Genomic DNA, 26,847 nt, shown 5'->3' on the forward strand with positions numbered 1-26,847 from the left:
AGCCTAATGCGGACTGGGCCTCTTAATAGTGAACCATCGCTCTGAGACCCTTGCTGTTGTTATATCTAGTGAATGCTCGCACTTCAAAATATACAACGTGTGTTTTAAATCGCAGCTTTTGCAATTCGAAAATCGCACTAAACAATATCGCAACTCATAATTAATGTTGGTGTATCATGCAGCCCTAGACTGAACTGAGTATGTGTGTGCGTATCATTAAAACCCAAATTTAGCTACAGCCGAGTGACTTTGAGCGACCCACCTTGTCCCACTATGCTGGAAGGTAAATACTTAATAGAAAGAGGCGATAAATAAATACCTTTAGAAATTGTACCCAAAAAATGGCATTATGCCCATACTGGTGCTAGTTTCTCCAATCTACAACAAACTACAAAGAAGCAATTGAATTACAATGCATATGTACCCGTAAATGGCCAACAGTAAGGAAAAAGAAAATACAAAAGCCACAAGGAAAAATACAATTAATGGCATTTCAGAAATTTGAATGTTATGAGAAGGGACATATTGACGTAGGAAGATGTGAAGAAAAATGAAGCAAAATATGGAAAACACCACGATGTAAAGATGACTATTTAATGATAAAACAAGGCCAACCACCTATATTTGATGACACCGATATTGCAGTGACAGACATGTGTGGATTAGAATAAGGCCTCTTAACAACATTACCCGAAAAATGGTCAGGATTATGTACTAGGGTTATGGTGACACATAAAATGAGTCACATCTCTCTAGAAGAGGAAGCAACAAATGAAGAAAAATGTAGAAAAAGGAAAAGGAGCTTTTAGTGAAGTAATAATCAAATTAAAAAAAAAAAAAACCTATGGTTAAAACTTAAAGCAAATGTTGGGACAGATAATAAAATGTGGGATTGGTTTGATCTAAAGTTAGGAGCATGAGGAGCATGGTTAGCTAAATTAGGAATGTTTTTAGGAGTTGCAGTATTAATAGGAGGATTACTGTTTTGTTGTGTGCTTCCTATACTGAGGTCACTAGTTGTCAAAGCCACAGCTAGGCAAATGGAAATGTTAAGATGTCAAGATGATGAAAAATGGAATTTGAAGTGAAATCAAAATGAACAACCAGGACTGGGCTTATGCACCCAACTGGAAGTCACAAACATTGTCAAATGATGGAGATTCTAGTACCTCAACTGAGGACGAAGAAGAAGTATAAAGATGAACCATACCCTGGGTGAATGTGCTAGCCTAACCTCTGCCCAAGGGTGGCCCTCTACGATGCGTAAAGTGTCTGGGCTGAAGATCAACTATGATATTTCTGTGTGATGTTATATGTGTTATGTTTTTAATTTTTATATCTGTTGTATACACAACTGTGACAACCAAAGGCAAGTGCTGAACCAATTGCACCAACCAAAGGCAAGTGCTGAACCAATTGCACGCTCATGCTTATAACATTGTTTTATCTTAAATGAGGAATTAGGGAGACAGGATCTTTTACTCCTTCCTAGTCAATTGTGGGGGAGAGGTTTGGTCCTGCTGCTCCGCCAGAGTGCTGTTGCATAATCTAGTCATTGGTGATAAAACTGTGTGACTTAATTTGGTCACTAGGTAGTAATAACTGATGAGACTGAATTATGAAACTGCACTCTGGGAAAGACAAATAAAGATGAGACTTAGTAAGTCTCAAAGGGGGGGGAATGTCGAAGAGTTTTATTAATCAAAATACAAATGAATCAAGTGTAATCAATGTGAAAATAGCCATTTATGTATCAAGTTATGCTACTATTATAAAATTGTATCTGCCTGCATGTGTAGAGGCCTGCAGAAGAATGGAATGTGCAGACGTATGGTGTAAGGTAAAGCTGCACATCCTGTTTTGACATGATAGGGTCTCTTCCTTTACCGTAACATAAATTGGGGCCTATTGTCTGCTCTAGGAAACAGATGGAGACTGTTAAGCAATAACGGTATAGGAAATGTATAGACAGATGGAGACGGTTTCCTAACAACAATAACGGTATAGGAAATGTATAGAACACGCCTTAGGGGCAGAACCTGTATTTAAGCATGAGCGAACAGACAGTCGGGAGATTTCGCTGCAGCATCTCTCGGTTTTATTGTCTCTGATAATAAAATCTAAATTCTGGCATCAAAACCCCAAGACTCTGAAAATGATTCCTCATAGAATTGGCAGGAGCCACCACAGCAGTTGATGGAGATTTGTGGGATGCACATCCAGGGCACGAAGCTCCCATTCCACCACATCCCAAAGATGCTCTATTGGGTTGAGATCTGGTGACTGTGGGGGCCATTTTAGTACAGTGAACTCATTGTCATGTTCAAGAAACCAATTTGAAATGATTCGAGCTTTGTGACATGGTGCATTATCCTGCTGGAAGTAGCCATCAGAGGATGGGTACATGGTGGTCATAAAGGGATGGACATGGTCAGAAACAATGCTCAGGTAGGCTGTGGCATTTAAACGATGCCCAATTGGCACTAAGGGGCCTAAAGTGTGCCAAGAAAACATCCCCCACACCATTACACCACCACCACCAGCCTGCACAGTGGTAACAAAACATGATGGATCCATGTTCTCATTCTGTTTACGCCAAATTCTGACTCTACCATCTGAATGTCTCAACAGAAATCGAGACTCATCAGACCAGGCAACATTTTTCCAGTCTTCAACCGTCCAATTTTGGTGAGCTCGTGCAAATTGTAGCCTCTTTTTCCTATTTGTAGTGGAGATGAGTGGTACCCGGTGGGGTCTTCTGCAGTTGTAGCCCATCCGCCTCAAGGTTGTGCGTGTTGTGGCTTCACAAATGCTTTGCTGCATACCTCGGTTGTAACGAGTGGTTATTTCAGTCAAAGTTGCTCTTCTATCAGCTTGAATCAGTCGGCCCATTCTCCTCTGACCTCTAGCATCAACAAGGCATTTTCGCCCACAGGACTGCCGCATACTGGATGTTTTTCCCTTTTCACACCATTCTTTGTAAACCCTAGAAATGGTTGTGCGTGAAAATCCCAGTAACTGAGCAGATTGTGAAATACTCAGACCGGCCCGTCTGGCACCAACAACCATGCCACGCTCAAAATTGCTTAAATCACCTTTCTTTCCCATTCTGACTTTCAGTTTGGAGTTCAGGAGATTGTCTTGACCAGGGCCACACCCCTAAATGCATTGAAGCAACTGCCATGTGATTGGTTGATTAGATAATTGCATTAATGAGAAATTGAACAGGTGTTCCTAATAATCCTTTAGGTGAGTGTATGTATATATATGTATATATATATATATGTATATATATATATATATATATATATATATATATATATATATATATATATATATATATATATGTATATATATATATATATATATATATATGTATATATATATATATATATATATATATATATATATATGTATATATATATATATATACACACACACACGGTGTGAATTCGCCCTTTTTCCGTTTCTGTAACATGAATGTAAAGTGCAATGGCAATCAGCATGTGCTTCAAGTTCACATCGGACAGAAAAGTGATCAAACTCAGTGGAAATATGAAAATAATCAAATATACAGGTAAAATAATGTCACAGATATGATCCAAATGACAAATTTAAGCACAAAAGTAATTCAAAAGAAAAAGATGTAATTAGATTAATCAGAGCTCATTAGGAAGCCACCTCTCCCATGCAGAGACAATGCTGAAAGGGAAGAGGAGGTGCAAAGACAGGAAATTAGTTTCAACATTGCAGTCTGAAATTTAAAGGAGCAGGTGCACACACACAGACAGGCATGTCAGGTACACATTTGAACATTTTGTGTAATTCTAAATACACATGAACATAATACTTTCTGTACCCGTTACATTCACCCCCCTAGAATTACACAAAATTGTGAGAACATAGGAAAAACTCTGAACACAGGTCACGAGAATTACTTGGTCCACACTCCAAACAGTCAGTGAGGACGACCGGCATTGAAAGCTACCCAATAAAAGGATAAAAAAATGTGAAAAGTTGGCCAAACCTCTACACATGTTGTAGGCATATGCAAAGTGCCCATTACACTTTGAATAACTCAGACCTTTCGCTCAAACAGAACATGAGAGAATACAGCAAATGACACTTAGTATCATCAAATACAGTGCAGGACAATACACGGACCTAAACATGAATAACAGGAGATCCAGACTCCATACCAAGAAAGGTCTCAAGTTGAACCATTGACTCCATTGAATTAGTCTACGTACAGGTCTAATTACTCTACCAAACCTGGTAGTATAGTGATTGCTGGAGTCACCGTCAACCACAGGCTCATTTGAATCGTTAGAAACAGGAACAGTAGGTGAAGAGGCACTGGCTACTGTGTCAAAATCAACAACGGATACATCATCATGTGCCTCAGAAACAGTTTGAGAAGAATGGGATGAGACCCAAGCAGCAACAGGGTCATCATCACATACAGCGACATGAGAAGTGACAGACAGAGACTCTGCATGTGACAAATGATCAGTGACTGGCATTGCTGAATCAGCTAGATCACATACAGACTGAGAATGTGTGGAAGAAGGATCATGACCAACACTTTCATTGGCAGAAAAGTCAAGCTCAGATGTGGGCAAAGGAAGAAAGTTAACTGGTAACAAGAGATTCCGGTGCACTACTTTCTCACGACCAGATCTGTCTCGGATCTTATAAATGTGCAAAGACGGGTTGGAAGAAACAATGGAGTACATGGTAGGCTCCCATTTATCGGCAAGCTTCCGTTTACCTCTACAGCCTTTGTTAGCAACGAGAACGTGATCACCAACTGACAAAGGTAAACCCTTAACTCTCTTATTGTACTGATCAGACTGATGTTTCTGTTCTGCAGTAGAGTTCTTTTGAGCCAGCAGCATGGCAGACTGCAGATCTTTGACGAGGGATTGAACGTAGTCATTGTAATCACAGATGGACTCATCACGAAAGACACTTTGAAACATAAGGTCAACAGGTAATCTCGGGACCCTCCCAAACATCAGGTAAAAGGGCGCAAACCCAGTTGTTTCATGGGCAGTGCAGTTACACACTAATGTCATTGTTTGCACTAACTGTGGCCACTTTAGCTTTGATCTAGGAGGAAGAGATTGTAGCATGTTACCCAACGTTTTTTGAACCTTTCAGTTCCGCCATTTCCCATTGGATGGTACGGGGAAGTTTGTGACTTGTCAACACCAGCAAGATCCAGAAGCTCTGCTATCAGCTCACTCTCAAAACTGGCTCCCTGGTCTGAATGGAGACGCTGGGGAAAGCCATAGATGCAGAAGAATCCATCCCATAGTTTTTTAGCAACACTCTTGGCCAATTGGTTCTGACAAGGAAAGCCGTGCGCTAGCTTGGTGAAATGATCTGTGATTACCAAGACGTCCACCGATTTATTGTGCCTATCTTCAGCGGCCCAGAAATCAATACAAACGAGCTCCAATGGGGCAGTGGTCTTGATGCTCTCCAAGGGTGCTCTTGCAGCTGGCTCTGGAGTTTTACTCAGGACACAACGGGTACAAGTCTTGACTTAATCGCGCACATCACGTTCCATCCCGGGCCAATAAAATCTCTGGCGAGTTAAGGACAGGGTACGTGGCTGACCTTGGTGACCGGCCAAATCATGAACACCAGAAAGAGCATGCTGTTTCAGGGAATCAGGCAGCACTAACTGAAACTTTTTATGCTTCGTGAGTGGATCTTTAACGGCTCTGTAGAGAATGTCATTAAGCAAAAACAGTCTGTCCCACTGCTTCAACAATCTCAAAACATGCAAATCCTCATTTGCACGCTCACGCCTGGAAGGTCTGCGCTTCCTGCTAACATAAAAGGCCACCCTCGAAATAACTGAATCCTTGTGCTGCTGACTCTGCATTTCAGACAATAAAAAGGCATGGGTTACATCTTGACAGTCGGGAATCAACAAACTCAAGTGATCAGCCAGGGAAGTCGCTCTGGATACAGCTCCTGAATCCCAATATCACAAGATGACAAGATAGATGACACAGCCTCAGCAGTCATGAAACCATTTCTCTCAGAGCTTTGGTCGAGGTCAGTGTCAAGTTTCTGTGGCTGGCATGTAAGACGGAATGTTTCCTGCACAGAATCATCTTCCATACTGTGTACGTGTTTCAGCAGTTCAGAGTAGGTTTCGGACAGAAGACGCTGACTCACTGGCTTGACGAATGGGTTACGACTGAGCGCATCCGCCACAACATTCAACCTCCCAGGGACGTAATTGATTTTAAAATTGTACGGGGCAAGCTTTGAAACCCAGCGCTGCTCACATGCATCTAACTTAGCTTTGGTCATGATATACGTGAGTGGGTTGTTATCAGTCCATACGGTGAACTCATGGCCTTTAAGCCAGTGGCTGAACTTATCACATACGGACCACTTGAGAGCCAAGAACTCCAGTCTGTGTGCAGGGTAATTGGCTTGGCTGTGACTCAAAGACTTGCTGGCGAAGGCTATAGGACGTGTTTTATCCTCGCCAGTGGGTACTTGAGAAAGCACTGCACCTAGGCCATCCAATGACGCATCAGTGCAGAGAATAAAGGGACGCTCAAAGTCAGGGTGAGTGAGCACGACACTCTGGACAAGGGCTCTTTTCAACTCCTCAAAGGCGACATCACAGGCAGGAGTCCAATCTTGGGGAGACAACTCCCGGAAAGTGCCAGCTCTATTACGACTGCTTGTGCCTCTCGGAAAACGTTTTTGTCCAGCTGTCAAATTGAACAGTGGCTTTGCGATTCGTGAACATTCAGGGATGAATGAGATCCTTCTTCTGAAAGGCCGAAATGACTGCTACCTTGTCTTCATCCACAGAAACTCCAGAACTGCTGATCACATGGCCCAGAAACTTGATGGAGCGCCTGAGAAAGTGACACGTTTTTGGAGCCAACTTCAGATTACTAGCTCTCAACCTAGAGAACACCACTTCCAACCGTTTCAAAGCCTCCTGTTCAGAACGGGCAAAAACCAGCATATCATCGAGATAGCAAAGGAGGCTGGAAAAGTTGAGGTCTCCACGGAAGCGCTTACCAGATGGAAGAAAAGTGAATAGTCGGTTACCAGGGTGATTTGAGTCCTTGATGATTTTAACAGCTCTATTTTTGCAGCTTTTGAGGTAGATGTCCTGCAGAGATGGGAGAGCAGACCCTGAGATGCGCTCAGCTAAGCGCACAACTCTCTGTAGTGCTTTGCAGTCCTGATTGGAGCTGTTTCCATACCACACTGAGATGCACTGAGTCAATACACTTTCTATGGTCCCTGAATAGAACGTTTTCGGGGGAACGGGGGAAGTCGTGGCCTAATGGTTAGAGAGTCAGACTTGTAATCCAAAGGTTGCGGGTTCGAGTCTCCGGCCGGCAGGAATTGTAGGTGGGGGGAGTGAATGTCCAGCGCTCTCTCCACCCTCAATACCACGACTGAGGTGCCCTTGAGCAAGGCACCGAACCCCCAACTGCTCCCCGGGCGCTGCAGCATAAAATGGCTGCCCACTGCTCCGGGTGTGTGTGTTCACTGCTGTGTGTGTGCACGTTGGATGGGTTAAATGCAGAGCACGAATTCCGAGTATGGGTAACCATACTTGGCTGAATGTCACTTCACTTTTCAGGATTGCTGGTGAGACCCTGAATTTCCTCAGCTGTCTCAGATGGTACAGTCTTTGCCTGACTTTCTTAACCTGTGTTTGGATGTGTGTAGTCCAAGTCAGGTTCTCGGAGATGTTTACACCGAGGTACTTGAAGCTACTCACCCTCTCCACAGGGGTCCCACTGATCATAAGAGGAGTGTAGGGCTGCTGCTGTCTCTTCCTAAAGTCCATGACCAGCACTTTAGTTTTGCTCACATTCAGACAGAGACAGTTGTCCTGGCACCATGATGTGAGTCTCTCTACCTCGTCCAAGTATGCGGTCTCATCGTTGTTGGAGATGAGGCCCAGAACCACAGTATCATCAGCGAATTTGATAATAGACGTGGAGCTTTGAGAGCTTTTCATGCGTGTAGAGAGAGTAGAGCAGGGGATTCAGGACACAGCCCTGTGGGGCTCCTACGTTCAGAGTGATGGAGTTTGAGGTGAACTGGCCAACTTTCACCACTTGAGGTCTGCCGGTGAGGAAGTCTTGAATCCAGTCACAGAGTGAGGAGTTTAGGCCAAGGTCAGTGAGTTTAGAAGCCAGCTTGATGGGGACTATAGTGTTGAAAGCTGAGCTATAGTCAATGAATAGCAGCCTTACATAATTCCCATTGTTGCTGTCCAAGTGTGTGAGGGAAGAGTGGAGGACGTGAGAGATGGCATCGTCCGTAGATCTGTTTGGGCGATAGGCAAACTGAAGAGGGTCCAAAGTATCAGGGATGGAGGAGCAGATGTGGCTCTATACAAGTCTCTCAAAAACCTTCATGACTATAGATGTGAGGGCAACTGGGCAATAGTCATTCAGGCAAGAGGGTTTATTGTTCTTTGGCACAGGGATAATGATGGATTTTTTAAATGCGGTGGAAACCACGGAGGTAGCAAGGGACTCATTAAAGATGGAAGTGAACAAACCAGCGAGCTGATCGGCGCAGGACCTCAGAACACGGCCGGTTATCCCATCAGGTCCGGCTGCTTTCCTGACGTTCACTTTCTTTAGCGCCCTCCGAACCTCATCCTCCGACACGGTGATTACAGGATCATCGCTGCTCTGCCTGCTGCTTTCCTGACGCGCTGGTCGGCAGAGACGTGCTGCCGCCGTTGCAATCGAAGCGGCCGAAGAAGATGTTTAACTCGTCGGCCAGCAACGGATCTGCTCTCACCTCCGTGGAGGATTTGTTTCCGAAGGCACAGATGGTTCCTCAGTCCCTGCCACATCCGTCGAGAGTCATTGAGCTGGAAATGAGACTCAATTCTCTCTCTGTATCTGTGTTTGGCGGCTCTTACTGCGCGTCGGAGAGCATAGCACGATGCTTTGTACTCGCTCATATTCCCGGTCAGAAGAGCCTCATTATAAGCTGCAGTGCGTGTTAACCGCAGCATGGATTGTTCTGTCCTCCCACGGTTTCTGATTGGAGAATGTCCTTATAGTTATTGTTTCTGTAGCTTGCTCGGTTAGCGTGTTTACAAAGCTTAATGCTACATCCGTGAACTCGCTGACGTCAGAAGAACTGTCCCGGAACATGTCCCAGTCGACGTCATCAAGAGCCGCCTGCAGCATAGTCTCTGAGTGGGAGGACCAGCGCGTCACTACTCTCTGCACCGGAGGTTCCTGAACGAGCCTTTGTTTATAGTCCAGTGTTAGAAAAATGGCGACATGGTCCGATTTGCCAAAAGCCGGTAGTGAGCGGGCTTTGTAGGCATTCTTGAACTGAGTGTAGCAGTGATCCAGTGTGTTTGGTCCTCTAGTTGGACAGGATACGTGTTGGTGGAAGTTCGGCATGACCTGTCTGAGGTTGGCTTTGTTAAAGTCCCACGCGATGATAAAGGCAGCGTCAGGATGTTTGTTAATGTAGCCGCTGAGCACATCGTGAAGTTTAGACAAAGCCAAGCCAGTGTCTGCCTGTGGTGGAATGTACACAGCAGTAAGAATGATCGATGAAAACTCCCGGGGCAGATAAAATGGGCGGCAGATAATGGAAAGATGTTCCAGATGAGGCGAGCAGGAACGCGACAGAATGGAGATATTCCTGGGATCACACCAGTTCTTGTTAATCATGAAACACACACCTCCACCCCTGGATTTACCGGCCTCTGCTGTTCTGTCCGTCCAAAAAACAGAGAAATTATCACTTGGCATTACAGCAGTGTCCGGGACCATGGACGAAAGCCACGTTTCTGACAAACAAAGGATGTTGCAGTCCCTTATGTCCCATTGGAAACTAATCCTGGCTCTAAGATCGTCCATCTTATTTTCCAAGGATTGGACATTTGCGAGCAGAATGCTCGGGAGAGGAGGACTGTGAGCCCTTTCCGGAGTCTATCTCAAATTCAAGCGCGTTTCCTGCGGTGTTTCTTGATCCGTCGCCTCGGGGGGTTATTGTTCGTCTCCGCGTTCCGAAGAATCTCCAGAGGCCATGAAGGATTCCTGGATAAAGTGTCCTGAAACAGGTTGGTGTAGCGGTTTCCAATGTCCAAAAGCGTTTCTATGTTGTAGGTGATCAGCGCCAACGTGAAATGTGTAAAAAGAGAAAGTAAAAAATTAAGTTAAAGCAAAATCTCAGAGGAGCGGCGTGAACGGCGTCCGAACACAGCGGTGACATTTTGTTCTACTTAGCACTTGCTCCATTTCTGCAAATCAGTTTTTGTAAATGAATGACTTAATCCACATATGGCCTTCATCAACAGCTGCTTGCACCACCTGCTGGTGAGCGGCTGACATCAGCTGGAGATCATGCATCAGTGCTCTACTGCTATTCCTTCGGGTCCCGGATGTGCACCGCTGATTTTTCTGCCGAATTTTAACCACAGAATTTGTGGCAGCAAATTTGCAAAGTGAAATAAAATGACCGAAATTTTCCTGTCCAATATTATACATCGTATTTTTAAACAGATTGAATATTTTGGAAGTGAATTCTGTAAGGTGAATATGAATTATTGAATTTTTAATTATGAAAATGTGTGAAATATTTTGAATTGAAATATTCACAGCTTAAATAAACAACTACGTTAAATTTCAGGACCTAAAAATGCAAGCCCTAGAAATACAAGGCATTAAAATGCAAGCACTGTTAATTGCAATGCATCTTTATTTTCGATTTGTGGAATTCAGCATGTTTTACGTTTCAAAAACTATTGTCATTATTCTACTTCCATAGATACCGTGACAAGATCCTGAGGCCCATTGTTGTGCCATTCATCCACGACCATCACCTAATGTTGCAGCATGATAATGCATGGCCCCATGTTGTAAGGATCTGAACACAATTCCTGGAATCTGAAAACATCCCAGTTCTTGCATGGCCAGCATACTCACCGGACATGTCACCCATTGAGCATGTTTGGGATGCTCTGGATCGGCGTATACGACAGCGTGTTCCAGTTCCTGCCAATATCCAGCAACTTCACACAGCCATTGAAGAGTAGTTGACAACCTGATAAACTATGCGAAGGAGCGGTGTTGCACTGCGTGAGAAAAATGGTGGTTACACCAGATACTGACTGGTTTTCGCCCCCCCCCCCCCCCCCCCCCCCCATACAGTAAAACTGCACATTTTAGAGTGGCTTTTTATTGTGGCCAGCCTAAGGCACACCTGTGCAATAATCATGCTGTCTAATCAGCATCTTGATATTCCACACCTGTGAGGTGGATGGATTATCTCGGCAAAGGAGAAGTGCTCACTAACACAGATTTAGACAGATTTGTGAACAATATTTGAGAGAAATAGGCCTTCTGTGTACATAGAAAAAGTCTTAGATCTTTGAGTTCAGGGGCCTCATTTCTAAATTGTTGCGCAGAAACCATCCTAAATTTGATCTTATGATAATTTCTAAGATATGCGTATGTGCAATTCATAGAATGAACGTACGAACAGAAATCGTGCATACGAGTCTCTTTCAGATGTGAAATCTATGAATCGCAAATGATCTTGAACTTGCGCGCAATTGACTGGTTTCAGCTCTCTGCCTTATAAACGACTCATAATTAATGGCATTAACATATAAAAGATCACCAATCATCAGTTTAGAACAGCGAGCTGCAAGAACAGCTTATATTTTAAAAAACCTGCAATACTCAGACAATAAAAAGTGTGTACGTCTGCTCAGACCCTGACGTGACGCTAAGCACTTTTCCACGTCAGACCGTCTTTATAAATATGAACGTTGGCGTGGATTTTAGCGTACGCACACTCTACGATCAAATCTTAGCGTACACACGCTTTATAAATGAGGCCCCTGCACATGAAAAATGGGGGCAAAAACAAAAGTGTTGCGTTTATAATTTTGTTCAGTGTATATGTATATATTAAAAAGGTACATAAAATCTTTTTTTTCTCTCCTGACATTTTGATTTTTGGCTGGCTTGTCACAGATTCTAAAAAAAGAAACTTAAGGCAAACACTTATGTATAATAAATAAATATTTATATTGTTTTTTGGGGTGAAATATGACCTAGACCTGTTTCATGTGACCAAAAACTTTACCATGCTTCAAACCACTGCAGAAGATTTTCAGTTTTTCACAAACTAACCTGTAGCTTTTCCCACATGCGAATTACATCAGACAGACAAACACAAGCACTGTTTTAGAGTCGTGTTAAATTTTATTTGGTCTTGCTCCTTTTTCTTTTTTCTTTTTTAAACTTAATAGTTCCACAGGTTAAAACCCATTACAATTGGCAAAATAAACATTCACACCTTCTTTAACACAGAAACATACTTATCATCTAGCACTCTCTCTCTCACACACACACACACACACACACACACACACACACACACACAGAGAGTAATGGAGTGATTAGGCCCAGCCCATTGAGAATAACACACACACACAACAGATGTTATAGGGGCTTCACCAGAACTGAATATCACAATGAGCTTACAATAAAACATGAATCAACATGAAAAATAAATCTTCCTCCCGCACAGAAGACTCTCCTCAAATCGGCAAGTTTTTAGCAGGTAGTGAAAGATAAACGTGAACATCCGTCCGTCCTGAGAGACGCCTGGAGTGTTTTGGTCAAATAAATCTCAAAAACAATGAACAAAAGAAGAATTCCAATGAAAAACAGTTCAGATATCTCTCTTTTCAATCAATTCTTTGTTTGTATTTCTGACATTGTAAAACACAGATTTGTCCCTTTGCAGCACCCATAACTCCACAGACTCCAGTGAAGAACCGAACAAAACCTAAAGATATTTCTCAATAAACAATTTAAAAAAGCATCCTAACGTGGACTGTGTCTCTGACCCTTTAAAATCTCTCGAATCCAGTGTGTTAAAGGCCTCAGTAATAAATATGAATAGCTTGCGATTAGCTTTATTCACTGCGAGCGGGATCTGCGTACGGTGTGAGGCTCAAACGCGTGCGGATAATGGAGAGAGAGAGAGTGTGACTTCATGCGAGTGAACAGATGATGCGTTACACGGGGCAAACCAAAACACAGAACCTGATCATCTTCATCAATAATGAGCAGAAAAGATCTGATCTGACCACAACTAGCAGCGGTGTTTGAGGACAAACATGTCAAAGCAGGAACATCCCAAATCTGTGCAATCTTATTTTCACCACAGAATAAAAACATAAAAAGGGTAATTGAGACTTTTTCTCTCACAATTCTGACTTATTTTTTTCACAAATCTTAATTTATTTATCACATGTGCAAGTTATAAACTCCAAATTGCAAGTATATATTATTTGTTTATATATTTTATTTAAAATGCAAGTATATAGTTACATCATCTCCTCAGAATTCAAATATTTCTCACAATTTAGTTTTTCCCCCTAAATTTGAAGTTTACATCTTGCAATTTAGACTTCTCTCCCAATTGTGAATAATTCAGTTATAAACTCAAGTTCTGAGTTTATTCTATAGAAGAATCTCACAAATTAATGGAAACTTGTAATAAAGAATAAAAATAAAAAAAAGCTAACTGCAACTTTCTGACATTTCAGAATTTCTAGCTTATAATTTATACATTTCTACATTTCTACAAGTTTGCATTTCAAAATTCTGACTTTATTGCCCATTTAATATCTTGCAATTCTGGGTATTTTTTCCTCTGAATTCTGAGTTTACATCTCGAAATTCCAGAAAATATTGTTTCCGCTACAGAAAAAAATAAAATAATTATTGCGAGTTTTTATCCTCACAATTCTGACTTTAAAAAAAATCTGAGAAAAAAAAAAAAGTGAAAATGGCAAAATATAAACTCAATTCTGAGAAAAAAGTTAATTATGGGATAAAAATTTGCAATTAATTTAAATACATTTTCTTTGTGGTAATTGTATAATAATTGCATAAAGGCTTATTTCTGCCATGGAATAAAAAAATAAAAAGGGTTTCACCTTCAATAATTTCACCATTTTCCCTCCAATTTTATTGTATTTTAAAGTTTAAATCTCACAGCTCAGACTTGGACTCAGATATGAAGTCAGAATTGTGAGACATTAACTGTGAGATTGTTCCAATTACCTTTTATTCGGTGGTGGGAATCACAGATGTTCTGTGCAGGCCGTATGAAAGATAAAACCAAGTGAGAATCAGGGTGACACATTTGTGTTATTCTAGTTGAGGTTACGGTGCTGATAACTGATGGTTTGCAATGTTAAAGTACACCAGATTCACTCTAAAACATCCACAGACTGATTCTCCTGCAGTTTTTAATGCTCCATCGCTGTATAGTTATTACCACATCAAAAATCTGAAATAATACGCAAGATATCTAAAAACGAGACACTTGATGATCTGCATTTGTGGCTGAGATGCATTTATTTGAGAAACAAAACTCCTTAAGATGTTAAATCTTGTTTTCCGATAATGCCTAATACGAGAGAAAATCCAGGCCTGGCTTCACAGACAGGGCTTAGACTAAGACACAGTTCAATTAGGACATTTAAGTTTTTTTTTTTTTTTTTTTTTAAACTTGCCTTAGAAAAAAACATTACTGGTGAGCATCTTGAGACAAAACAAAGGCACTGACATGTTTTAAGATCAATCAGTGCAAGTTTCTTTCAGTTGAAACAACTCAGACTTACATTTAAGCCTTGTCTGTGAAACTGGGGGGTCAGAGTAAAAACGATAAACTTCAAGAACAGTTTCATTCTTGTTTTATGCATAAAATTACTTCATTTTGATCAAAGAACAAGACGTCCTTTTTCATCTCATCTCCAGTAAATGTATATTAATTTAGAACATTTAGATATTTTGTAAATAGTAAAATTAGCATGCTTGTATGAGTGTTTGTCAAAAGCATGTACACTGAAACACATCAGTCTCACAAACTTTAGTGAGGTTTGAGAAGTAAAAAATGCATTCACATTTCAAGAATTTTTAAATATTATTTGAATGGAAAACAAGACAAATATACTGTGATTTGAGGTTTACGCTTGGGTTTCCATGTTGCTTTTGACTATTATTATACACCAACACGAGTGCATCTATAAAATGTCTTTGTGAGTTCATAATCTCAGGCTGATCTTTATTTCTACTTCTGTCTGCGGAGATATTCCCTTAATCTCTGACTCACCACAAACAGTTTAAGTCTACTTAAAAACGAGTGCACTTCTCCTGCCCAAACACCACCAGCGAGGTCAGCAGAACGTTTCTCATGCATGATGTGAATTACTTGATCCGTTCTGCTCGTTTGTTAACTGACTTCAACATAAAAAGCACAAATCTTGCAATCTTTGGCAACTACGGTGCCGGCCAAAAGGATTAGAACACTAGTACTTTCACCAGCTAAAAATGGTTTTAAGTCAGTTATTTCTATGAAGAAACAGAACAAACTGAGACAGACTAAATCCAGAAGAACTGTGGCAATGTCAAAACAGTTAACAGTACTGTAGCTTTGCAGGAGGTTTCTTGAAGCGTCTTGGAGACACAGTTCTTCTGGATTTAGTCTGTCTCAGTTTGTTCTGTTTCTTCATGTCCAGACAGACTGATGATGATCAGATCAGATCTCTGTGTGGAGCACAAAAATCTCATTGGATTATTACGATTAATGGCTAAATGAATGTTTGGAAATGTAAACTGATATTTCCTACTGACACACTACAGCAAAATGTAGAAATAACTGACTTAACACCATATTTAGCTGCTGGAGATACTAGTGCTCTAATCATTTTGGCCAGCACTGTATGTTGAGTGTGTAATGGATTCTCCCGCACATAATGTTCACGGAATGCACAATAATGCAACCTTAATGGCCAACACAGACGAATCTGTGCTGAAACAAGCAATAATTTTGAAATCTTTTGACACTAACTGCATTACTTTTGAGACCGATTAAAGCGATGCAGCAAGTGCGGATCAATTCAAGCTCAACTAGAGGCCAAAGAGACCCTAAGACAGAGCTGAAAGATCACCCAATCAGAGCGGAAGTGACTCCAGGAGGAGCATTTGACACAGCAACAATACTGGGTCAAATGGAAATCCCCTGCATTTGGTTTACCAGGATTGGCATGGCCCTGGTTTCCGGGACAGTGTTCAGAAGCGGTCGTCTCTGAGTGGCGCGGGCGATCTGAACGGACTGAGGCCGAGGCTCCGGCGAGGATGGACCCTCTCTTTGGTGCTGCCCATCCAGCCCAGGTCTATGAGTGGCGAGTCGGCCGGGTTCAGCGGCGCCACTCTGAGCGACAGATTGGGACTGCCGTTGGTGGAGCAGGGAGCCGAGCGCGAGGTGGGGAACGGGGTCGAGAAGGGGTCAAAGGTGGAGGCGTGGTCCGAGTTCACCGACGGGTCGACCCTCAGATTGAAGGGGTCGCAGTCCGGGGAAGGGAAGGGGTCACAGTTCGTGAAGGGGTTTGTGGGCGAGGGCTGGAAGGCCAGGCAAGGGCTACTGATGATCATCTTGGCCCCCGGTCTGTCCGTCACACCGGCTGATACGAAGCTCCACGGGTCGATGCGGGGCCGGCTGGGGGACGGTCGTGGCCGAGGGACGATGTTGACCTCCAGACGCCGGGTTTTAGGGCTCCACAAGCGAGGGTCGGGATACAGGGCAAACGGCAGCGGAGACTTGTCCTCGGCCTCAAACGTGTCCTGACACAGCGGAAGATCCAAGACTACAACAGAGCACAGAGAGGAGAATTAGGGATGCAACAATATAGTGATATCGTGTGATCACATGACGATATCAAAGGATAGGTCTTCCGGACATATATTTAAACTTCTTATTCTAACACAAAAGGTCTTTAAAGTTGTGTTTTGGTCATTATGCTTTGGCACAGTTTCAAAATGAAGCACACACTTCGTTCAGACGATCAGCTCGTGGTCCGGTGTTTATGCTTTATTTCAGCTGCAGATGATTACAGCATTTCACTAGATTTTTAGTGAGACGTGTTTTTGTATACCTGCTATTAAATCTTTGAAAACATCATATGGAACATTCAAATCTGTGTTTGCACCGACACTGATACTGTGAGCAGACATTTACCGTGTTCAGGTAAAAAACAGCTTGTTTTCAACTACACACTATTCAGTCATTCATATGATCACAGAAATACTGGGATGAAACTTTATAGTTCAGATATAAACATTGATGTTTACAGCAGCGATCAAAATAGAGCAGCAAATCCCCTTTTGAAAGTAACTGGCACTTCAAATAACGTTTGTGTCGACTGCATTGCATTGTTGACTGTTAAAAAAAAATTGTCATTGAATCATTCATTCAAGAGATTTTTTCAAAAAAGCTGATTTATCCTGTAATTAAACAAGTGAAGTATTTATGAGGGAGTCATTGAATCATTCATTCAAACCACATTTTCATAAGTTTAATGTTAAAAATTGGTATTAAAAAAAATTATATACATATGTGTCCCTGGAGCACAAAAGCAGTCATGAGTAGCACAGGTATATTTGTAGCAATAGCCAACAATACATTGTATGGATCAAAATTATACATTTCTCTTTTATTACAAAAATCATTAGGATATTAAGATCATGTTCCATGAAGATATTTAGTGAATTTCCTACCGTAAATATATCAAAACTTCATTATTGATTAGTAATATGCATTGCTAAGAACTTCATTTGAACAACTTTAAAGGAGATTTTCTCAATATTTAGATTTTTTTGCACCCTCAGATTCCAGATTTTCAAATAGTTGTATCTCAGCCAAATATTGTCCTATCCTAACAAACCATACATCAATGGAAAGCTTATCTATTCAGTTTTCAGATCATGTATAATTCTCAATTTCGAAAAATTGACCATTATGACTGGTTTGTGCTCCAGGGTCGCATATTAAAGCTTTTAATAATTGATTCAAATGAAACACTTTTAAATAGACTGCAGCAATTAATATTTTGTCACACACTATTTTGTTTAGTTCAGAACTGTGGGAGAATCGTGATCTCTATTTGAGACAAAAAAAAAATGGTGATTCTCAATTTCTCCAGAATAGTGCAGATCTAGTGGAGACAATTAAAGCGAGAGCAGTCTTACTGAGCTGTGAGGAGCTGAGTCCACAGCTGCTCCTCCTCCTGCGCTCCACGCTCTGCGGCAGCCCCACGGTGTCTCCGTTAGCGTGTGGAGTCCGGCGGTCTCGTGGGTTCGGTGGAGGCGGCCTCAGCGAGTCCAGAAAGGCCCGCGGCAGCGAGTCTGTGCTGAAGCTAATCAGATCCCCCACCACCTCGGGATCCGGCAGGTGCGTCCGGGATGAGGCCCTCGGCGGAGGAGTGGGCGGCTGCTGCGGCTCCACACAGCGGCCCAGAGCCACGGACGCCAGCAGGGCGGCGCTGTTGAGCAGAGCGTGGTGTGTGCTCTTACCCCGACACACCAGCCTGGGGCGATCCGGTCTGGGAGAACCGCACGGGGACGAGCCACCCTCCTCACTCTCGGAGCCCTCTGAGACACACCAAGAAACATCCAACATTCACTTACATACACAGGGCTAGCCAGAGTTATTTCACAAATTTACACTCACATATCATAAACAGAGGAAAGCTTATGCGTACCCAGAGTAGGTGGGTACTGTTGTCCGTAGGTGGGTACTTTAGCTGCTGAAAATACTAGAGTTCTAATTATTTTGGCCACCACTGTATGTATGATATACAGTATCTCACAGAAGTGAGTACACCCCTCACATTTTTGTAAATACTTTTATATCTTTTCATGTGACAACACTGAAGAAATGACACTTTGCTACAATGTAAAGTAGTGAGTGTACAGCTTGTATAACAGTTCAAATTAGCTGTCCCCTCAAAATAACTCAACACAGCCATTAATGTCTAAACCGCTGGCCACAAAAGTGAGTACACCCCTAAGTGAAAATGCCCAAATTGGGCCCAATTAGCCATTTTTCTCCCCGGTGTCAAGTGACTCGTTAGTGTTACAAGGTCTCAGGTGTGAATGGGGAGCAGGTGTGTTAAATTAGGTGTTATCGCTCTCACTCTCTCATACTGGTCACTGGAAGTTCAACATGGCACCTCCTGGCAAAGAACTCTCTGAGGATCTGAAAAAAATAATTGTTGCTCTACATAAAGATGGCGTAGGCTATAAGAAGATTGCCAAGACCCTGAAACTGAGCTGCAGCACGGTGGCCAAGACCATACAGTGGTTTAACAGGTCAGGTTCCACTCAGAACAGACCTCGCCATGGTCGACCAAAGAAGTTGAGTGCACATGCTCAGCGTCATATCCAGAGGTTGTGTTTGGGAAATAGACGTATGAGAGCTGACAGCATTGCTGCAGAGGTTGAAGGGGTGGGGGGCCAGCCTGTCAGTACTCAGACCATACGCCGCACACTGCATCAAATTGGTCTGCATGGCTGTCGTCACAGAAGGAAGCCTCTTCTAAAGATGATGCACAAGAAAGCCCACAAACAGTTTGCTGAAGACAAGCAGACTAAGGACATGGATTACTGGAACCATGTCCTGTGGTCTGATGAGACCAAGATAAACTTATTTGGTTCAGATGATGTGAAGCGTGTGTGGAGGCAACCAGGTGAGGAGTACAAAGACAAGTGTGTCTTGCCTACAGTCAAGCATGGTGGTGGGAGTGTCATGGTCTGGGGCTGCATGAGTGCTGCCGGCACTGGGGAGCTGCAGTTCATTGAAGGAACCATGAATGCCAACATGTACTGTGACATACTGAAGTAGAAACTGGGACGTAGGGCAGTATTCCAACATAACCCCAAAAACACCTCCAAGACGACCACTGCCCTGCTAAAGAAGCTGAGGGTAAAGGTCATGGACTGGCCAAGCATGACTCCAGACCTAAACCCTATTGAGCATCTGTGGGGCATCCTCAAATGGAAGGTGGAGGAGTGCAAGGTCTCTAACATCCACCAGCTCCGTGATGTCGTCATGGAGGAGTGGAAGAGGACTCCAGTGGCAACCTGTGAAGCTCTGGTGAACTCCATGCCCAAGAGGGTTAAGGCAGTGCTGGAAAATAATGCTGGCCACACAAAATACTGACACTTCGGGCCCAATTTGGACATCTTCACTTAGGGGTGTACTCACTTTTGTGGCCAGCGGTTTAGACATTAATGGCTGTGAGTTGAGTTATTTTGAGGGGACAGCAAATTTACACTCTTATACAAGCTGTACACTCACTACTTTACATTGTAGTATTTTCACAAAATATTTACAAAAATGTGAGGTGTACTCACTTCTGTGAGAGACTGTGTGTGTGTATAATATATATATATATATATATATATATATATATATATATATATATATATATATATATATATATATATATATATATATACATACATACACACATACACATACATACACATACACACATACACACATATACACACACACACACATATAACTGAACCCGAAGAAAAATCAGCATCAGAAAACCTTTTGCTTTCATGCGAAATTCAGTATTGTGTGGATTTCCACTGAAAAGATTGGATTTTGACAAAAAAAACAACAACCACACATTAATTAAAAATGAAAATGACAGTAAATAAATAATTAAATCGAGAAACATTCATATAGTTGTATACAAGTTGGCTCTTTGACGGACAACATCATGTATGTTAGACCCTATTCCATCTAAACTACTAAAAGAGCTGCTTCCAGAAGTCATAGATCCTCTTTTGGCTATTATTAATTCATCACTGTCATTAGGATATGTCCCCAAAACCTTTAAATTGGCTGTTATTAAGCCGTTCATTAAAAAAACACAACTTGACCCCAAAAGATCTAGTTAATTACAGACCGATTTCAAATCTCCCTTTTCTGTCAAAGATACTAGAAAAGGTAGTATCCTCTCAATTATATTCTTTCTTAGAGGAAATGGTATTTGTGAGGAATTCCAGTCAGGATTTAGACTATATCATAGTACTGAGACTGCTCTCATTAGAGTTACAAATGACCTGCTTCTATCATCTAATCGTGGTTGTATCTCTCTATTAGTGCTACTGGATCTTAGCGCTGCGTTCGACACTATCGACCACAACATTCTTTTAAATAGACTAGAACACTTTGTTGGCATTAGTGGAAGTGCCTTAGCATGGTTCAAATCGAATTATCTGCCCGCCATCAGTTCGTAGCAGTGAATGAAGAGGTATCATGTCGATCACAAGTGCGGTACGGAGTACCTCAAGGCTCAGTACTAGGGCCGTTACTTTTCACGCTTTACATGTTACCCTTGGGAGATAATATCATGAGACATGGTGTTAGCTTTCACTGTTATGCTGATGATACTCCGCTCTATATTTCTTCACGTCCCAGTGAAACACACCAAATTGAGAAACTAACGGAATGCATAGTCGATATAAAAAAACTAGATGACGAGTAACTTCTTACTGCTAAATTCTGCAAAAACAGCTGTTAATTATCGGACCTAAAAGCCCCACATGTAATAACCTAGAACACTATCTAACACTTGACGGCTGCTCTGTCAATTCTTCTTCATCAGTTAGGAACCTAGGTGTGCTGTTTGATAGAAATCTTTCATTTGAAAGCCATGTTTCTAGCATCTGTAAAACTGCGTTTTTCCATCTCAAAAACATATCTAAAATGCGACCTATGCTGTCAACGTCAAATGCAGAAATGCTAATTCATGCGTTTATGACCTCAAGGTTAGACTATTGTAATGCTTTATTGGGTGGTTGTTCTGCACGCTTGATCAACAAACTACAGCTGGTCCAAAATGCAGCAGCTAGAGTTCTTACTAGAACCAGGAAGTATGACCATATTAGCCCGGTTCTGTCAACACTGCATTGGCTCCCTATCAAACATCGTATAGATTTTAAAATCTTAGTTAATTACTTATAAAGCCTTGAATGGCTTAGCTCCTCAGTACTTGAGCGAGCTCTTATCACATTATAGTCCTCCACGTCTGCTGCGTTCTTAAAACTCTGGCCATTTGATAATACCTAGAATATCAAAATCGACTGTGGGCGGCAGATCCTTTTCCTATTTAGCACCCAAACTCTGGAACAATCTACCTAATACTGTTCGGGAGGCAGACACACTCTGTCAGTTTAAATCTAGATTAAAGACACATCTCTTTAACCTGGTTTACACATAACACACTAATACACTTCTATTATTCAAATCCATTAAAGGATTGTTAGGCTGCATTAATTAGATCAACCAGAACCGGGAACACTCCTCATAACACATGATGCACTCGTTACATCGTAAGAAGAATGGCATCTATGCTAATATTTGTCTGTTTCTTTCTTATTCCGTTTCTCAGTCCGTGTCCAGATCAGATGGTGGATCTGCACCGGGAGATGATGTCTGTGGCCCTGATTGTCGGCGGAGGCCGGACACCTGGATGAGCCCCGGGGACATATCCCCAGTGAAGACCTCGACTAAAAATACAATAAAACTAAAAATAAAACAAAATAACTAAAAATATAATAAAATACCAAACTACATAATACTATTATTGTTAGAAATTGCAACAATATAAAAATAGAATTAAAAAATATAATTTTAATTAAAACAATAAGTAAACAATAAATAATCAATAATATGCTGGCCAGAGGAGAACTGGCCCCCCGACTGAGTCTGGTTTCTCCCAAGGTGTTTTTCTCCATTCTGTCACAGAGGGAGTTTTTGTTCCTTGCCGCTGTCGCCTCTGGTTGCTCAGTTGGGGACGCTTGATTTCTAGTGATTATTGTCAATTTGATTTCACAGATACTATTTAAACTAAACTGAGCTAGACAGTGACATCTCTGAATTCAATAATGAAATGCCTTTAACTGAAAATTGAGTGTTTAATCATATTATTATACATTACTGACACTCTATCCTCTAATTTGATACTGTTAAGTGCTTTGACACAATCTGTATTGTTAAAAGCGCTATATAGATAAAGGTGACTTGACGGATTGCTTTGTTCCTATATGTATGTGTGTGTATACCTAGTTGACCATATTTTAGTGACAAAAACTCCTAATATCTCCTTTTGGAAAAGCCCTCGTTTGAAAAAAGGGAACAAAAAATGTTTACTGAGCTGAATATTTAGCTGATTTCATTCATATGCGTAGGTCATTTTTAACTGTATGAACACAACAGAGGCCATAAATGTATCCAATCAGTTATTCATAAACCACTGCTAACTGACAACATCAGACAGGTGACGCTGTTGTCACATGATCACTGTGTGTGTGTGTGTGTGTGAGTGAGTGTGAGAGAGAGAGAGAGAGAGAGAGAGAGTGTCTGGCTGGCTGTCTGTCTGTGTGTGTGTGTGTGTGTGTGTGTGAGAGAGTGAGAGAGTGAGAGAGTGAGTGAGTGAGTGAGTGAGTGAGTGAGTGAGTGAGTGAGTGAGTGAGTGAGAGAGAGAGAGAGTGTCTGGCTGGCTGTCTGTGTGTGTGTGTGTGTTACCGTTGTGGCTGGACTCTGGTGTGATAGGTCTGTACTCCTCAAAATCAGCTTTAGATTCTTCACTCTCGTTACTGTCCCCCTCCAGGAGTTTGGCTCTCATCGACAGACTGACACACACACACACACACACATCAGATTTAATCATTTCACACACACATTCTGATATAACACACACACACACACGTACCTGTTCTCCTGCGCACTCAGACGGAGGATCTTTGGACTTTTGGGGCTCAGATGAGGAGTGAACCTCCTCTCGCCGTTGGTCTGTTTCAGAGGAAGAGACTCCAGCGGCCAAACCGAGCTCCACTTACTCTCACTGGGGCTCACTGAGACACACACACACATCTAAGACAACAGCGCCACCATGTGCTGACAAACACACACTCATCATGATGCACAGGATTTTCTGGAATCCACATCAGTCTCTCTCTCTCTCTATATGCATGTATGTGTGTATGTATATGTATGTATGTATATATGTATATATATATATATATAAACAATATTTGGCTGAGATACAACTATTTGAAATCTGAGGGAGCAAAAAAAATCTAAATATTGAGAAAATCTCCTTTAAAGTTGTTCAAATGAAGTTCTTAGCAATGCATATTACTAATCAAAAATGAAGTTTTGATATATTTATGATAAGAAATTTACTAAATATCTTCATAGAACATGATCTTTACTTAATATCCTAATGATTTTTGTCATAAAAGAAAAATGGATAATTGTGCCCCATACAATGTATTTTTTGGTTATTGCTACAAATATACCCCAGCGACTTAAGACTGCTTTTGTGCTGCAGGGACACATATACATATAAATATATATTTCTTTTAATATGTCTATTTAGCTTTTATTTTTTGTTTACGTTGTAGTTATTATAATACTTACATTAAACTAAATGAAACGATTTTTTTATGCAAGTTAAAATTTATTTTATACAACTTTTTTTTTTAGTTAAACTGAACTGGGTTATTAACATACATATATATCTATATATGTTATATAGTCATAATTTCAGCTGCTAACAGTGTTTCACCACATGCAATTTATTCTAATCTCACTTCTACAGTGTGTGTGTGTGTGTATATATATATATATGGTGGTGCGGTTGTGTATATGTATTTCTACCAGATATTACTTTCTTTGTTCTTTCGTATCTTCCTCTTAAATTTGACTCTGCTCAATGGCCTTCACTTGTATTTGACAATCTCCAGATCTCGTTTGATGTGATTGTGTGTTTTGTAATGTATGGAAGAATAAGTGAAGGAATGAGATATCCGGGCAAACTCACGCTGTATCGCTCGGAAGCGCGGACCGATGGACGGCGAGCCCAGATCCGGAGGATTACGCCTCTTCTCCAAACACGGAGACGCCTGGACCGTGATCTTATGGATAAAATCTATACAGCAGAAAACAAGCCGTATTTACCATCAGATATTTAAAGAGTTTTTCTTCCACTTCAGCAGCACTTAAACACACCAAAACTTTTATTTTTTTATAAAAGTTTTATTCCTCTCTATATTCTGAAGGTTTTTACTGTGGGGTTTGTTCATATTTCATTCACATGAGTTTTTATAACATTTAATTCCTAAAAACGCACTTGTTTCTGTCTATTACCAGTATTTTCTGATTTATGGAGTGATGAAAAGAGAAATCCAGAATGCCTTCAGTAAAAACCTTTCACTCTAATATGACAATAAAATTAAAGAAGAATTATGAGTCTGACTTTAGATTTCTGTTCTGGAAATGCATGCAAATGAGTGCATGTTTAATGATATAATGATTATATTTAAACATACCATTTCAGAAATATAAAACTATTGATTAACTGTACTGTGTTTAATTAACAGTGTAAGTATGTTGATATCTGTTAGTTCATTTTTAACCCGGTTCACCTTTGGCGTCTCGTTTTAACAGCGAAACCACTGTGGAGTACAACACGGTTAATTATTACTAACGGTGTGAAGAAGTGTGTGTTTTCTGTGTTCACTTATTTCCATTCTAGTGTCACAACAGCTCATTAATAAAGAGAGTGTGATATTATCATCAGCTTTATTTGAGGTGAAGGCTCACCCTGCGGCATGCTGATCTTCTCTCCGTTCTTCACCTTCAGCTTGTGTTTCTTGAAGGTTCCCTTGCGCTTCTTGACGTTGGGTTTCTGGTTCTGGTTGAGGTGCAGGATGAGCAGCGATAGCTCGCGCTCGAACACGTCCTGCTCCCACTGCGCTAACTGCTGCTCGCGCTGACGCAGGAACTCCTCGTGAGTCTTCTGCTCCAGCGCCGCGCGCTTCAGCTCCTCCTCGCGACACCGCAGCTCCTGCACACAGTTCACACCAGATCAGCGCTGCTGCGGGGTTATCACCCGAACTAAAGCCAGACATATCCAGCACTCAAAATAACAAAGTGACTGTTAATAACAAAGTAAAAATTAAGTGCATTCTGCTTCAAACCAGTACAATTATCAGGCATTGGGGGGGGGGGGGGTGCTTAGTAAAATACTCTTAACGCAACTAACTTCATTTTAAAAAAAATTCCCAAGGAAACAAGACTAAATATGTAATTTTGTATATCTAGTAAATGCAGATTTAATTAGATATTTTGACTAGAAACAAGACAAACATACGAGGTAAGATAAGCCTTTTTTTGCAGTGTATGACCTTTTTTAATTTATGGGATACGTTTTTTTTTATTACTTTCTACTCATAAATGGCCATTTCTACTCAATAAAATATTTTAGCACTTGACACAACTAAAAAATATATATATATTCATTATAGAATTGTCCATGACTTTTCAAAATATTATTTTCCATGACTTCAGAAATCTCACTTTTAAAATCCCCTCATATATATCCAGGTTGTCCAAGACTGTTCTTAAATAAAATCACAAAAATGAATAAAAATACAAAACAGGCTGTCAGTTTCCTTCACCTAGACGTTTAGCTGTCTTAGCTCATTTTAAATCATTTTAAGTGTGCTGAGGCCCCCAGTGGGTCCCGGGCCCCTTTCACAAATGTATGTAGACTTCGGTAAGAGTGTTGAAATGCCATCGTTACTGGAGTTATTAATGTAAAACCATAGACCATAAGACCGAGATCTACAGCACAAGCAGGTCTGATGCATCCCATCATGCACTGAATCTCGTGTGTACCTTCTCTTTGGCCCGCAGCTCGTCAAACATGTCCTGGATCTCGAGTTTCCAGTCCTCCTGGAGCGAATGGAAGGAGTCCTGTGGCATCTCGTCCATCACCTGCTCCTCCAGAGCCGTCAGCTGCTGCAGGATGGAGGAGAAACTGGGCCGCCGGTGTGGATCCTGATCCCAGCACTCTGACACACACACATTAAAATATCGCCATTACAACGTCTGATTGGATGC

The 26,847-nt window shown here is 41.4% G+C and overlaps 1 protein-coding gene across 1 annotated transcript in view; it reads right to left on the bottom strand.

Moving 5' to 3' along the window:
- Positions 1-12,250: 12,250 nt before the first annotated feature.
- The window catches only part of LOC306888459 (mitogen-activated protein kinase kinase kinase 11-like), a 39,846-nt gene continuing 25,249 nt past the window's right edge, over positions 12,251-26,847 (bottom strand). The window contains exons 4-10 of the mRNA XM_079446778.1: positions 26,623-26,798; positions 25,546-25,789; positions 24,764-24,871; positions 23,651-23,792; positions 23,464-23,570; positions 18,105-18,506; positions 12,251-16,723 (exon numbers count right to left, since the gene is read on the bottom strand). Coding sequence (XP_079302904.1) covers positions 16,149-16,723; positions 18,105-18,506; positions 23,464-23,570; positions 23,651-23,792; positions 24,764-24,871; positions 25,546-25,789; positions 26,623-26,798 — 1,754 coding nt within the window. The 3' untranslated portion in view covers positions 12,251-16,148. The remainder of the gene's footprint in view (positions 16,724-18,104; positions 18,507-23,463; positions 23,571-23,650; positions 23,793-24,763; positions 24,872-25,545; positions 25,790-26,622; positions 26,799-26,847) is intronic.

The sequence above is a fragment of the Barbus barbus genome (genome assembly GCF_936440315.1).
Source record: "Barbus barbus genome assembly, chromosome: 2".
NCBI lineage: Eukaryota > Metazoa > Chordata > Actinopteri > Cypriniformes > Cyprinidae > Barbus > Barbus barbus.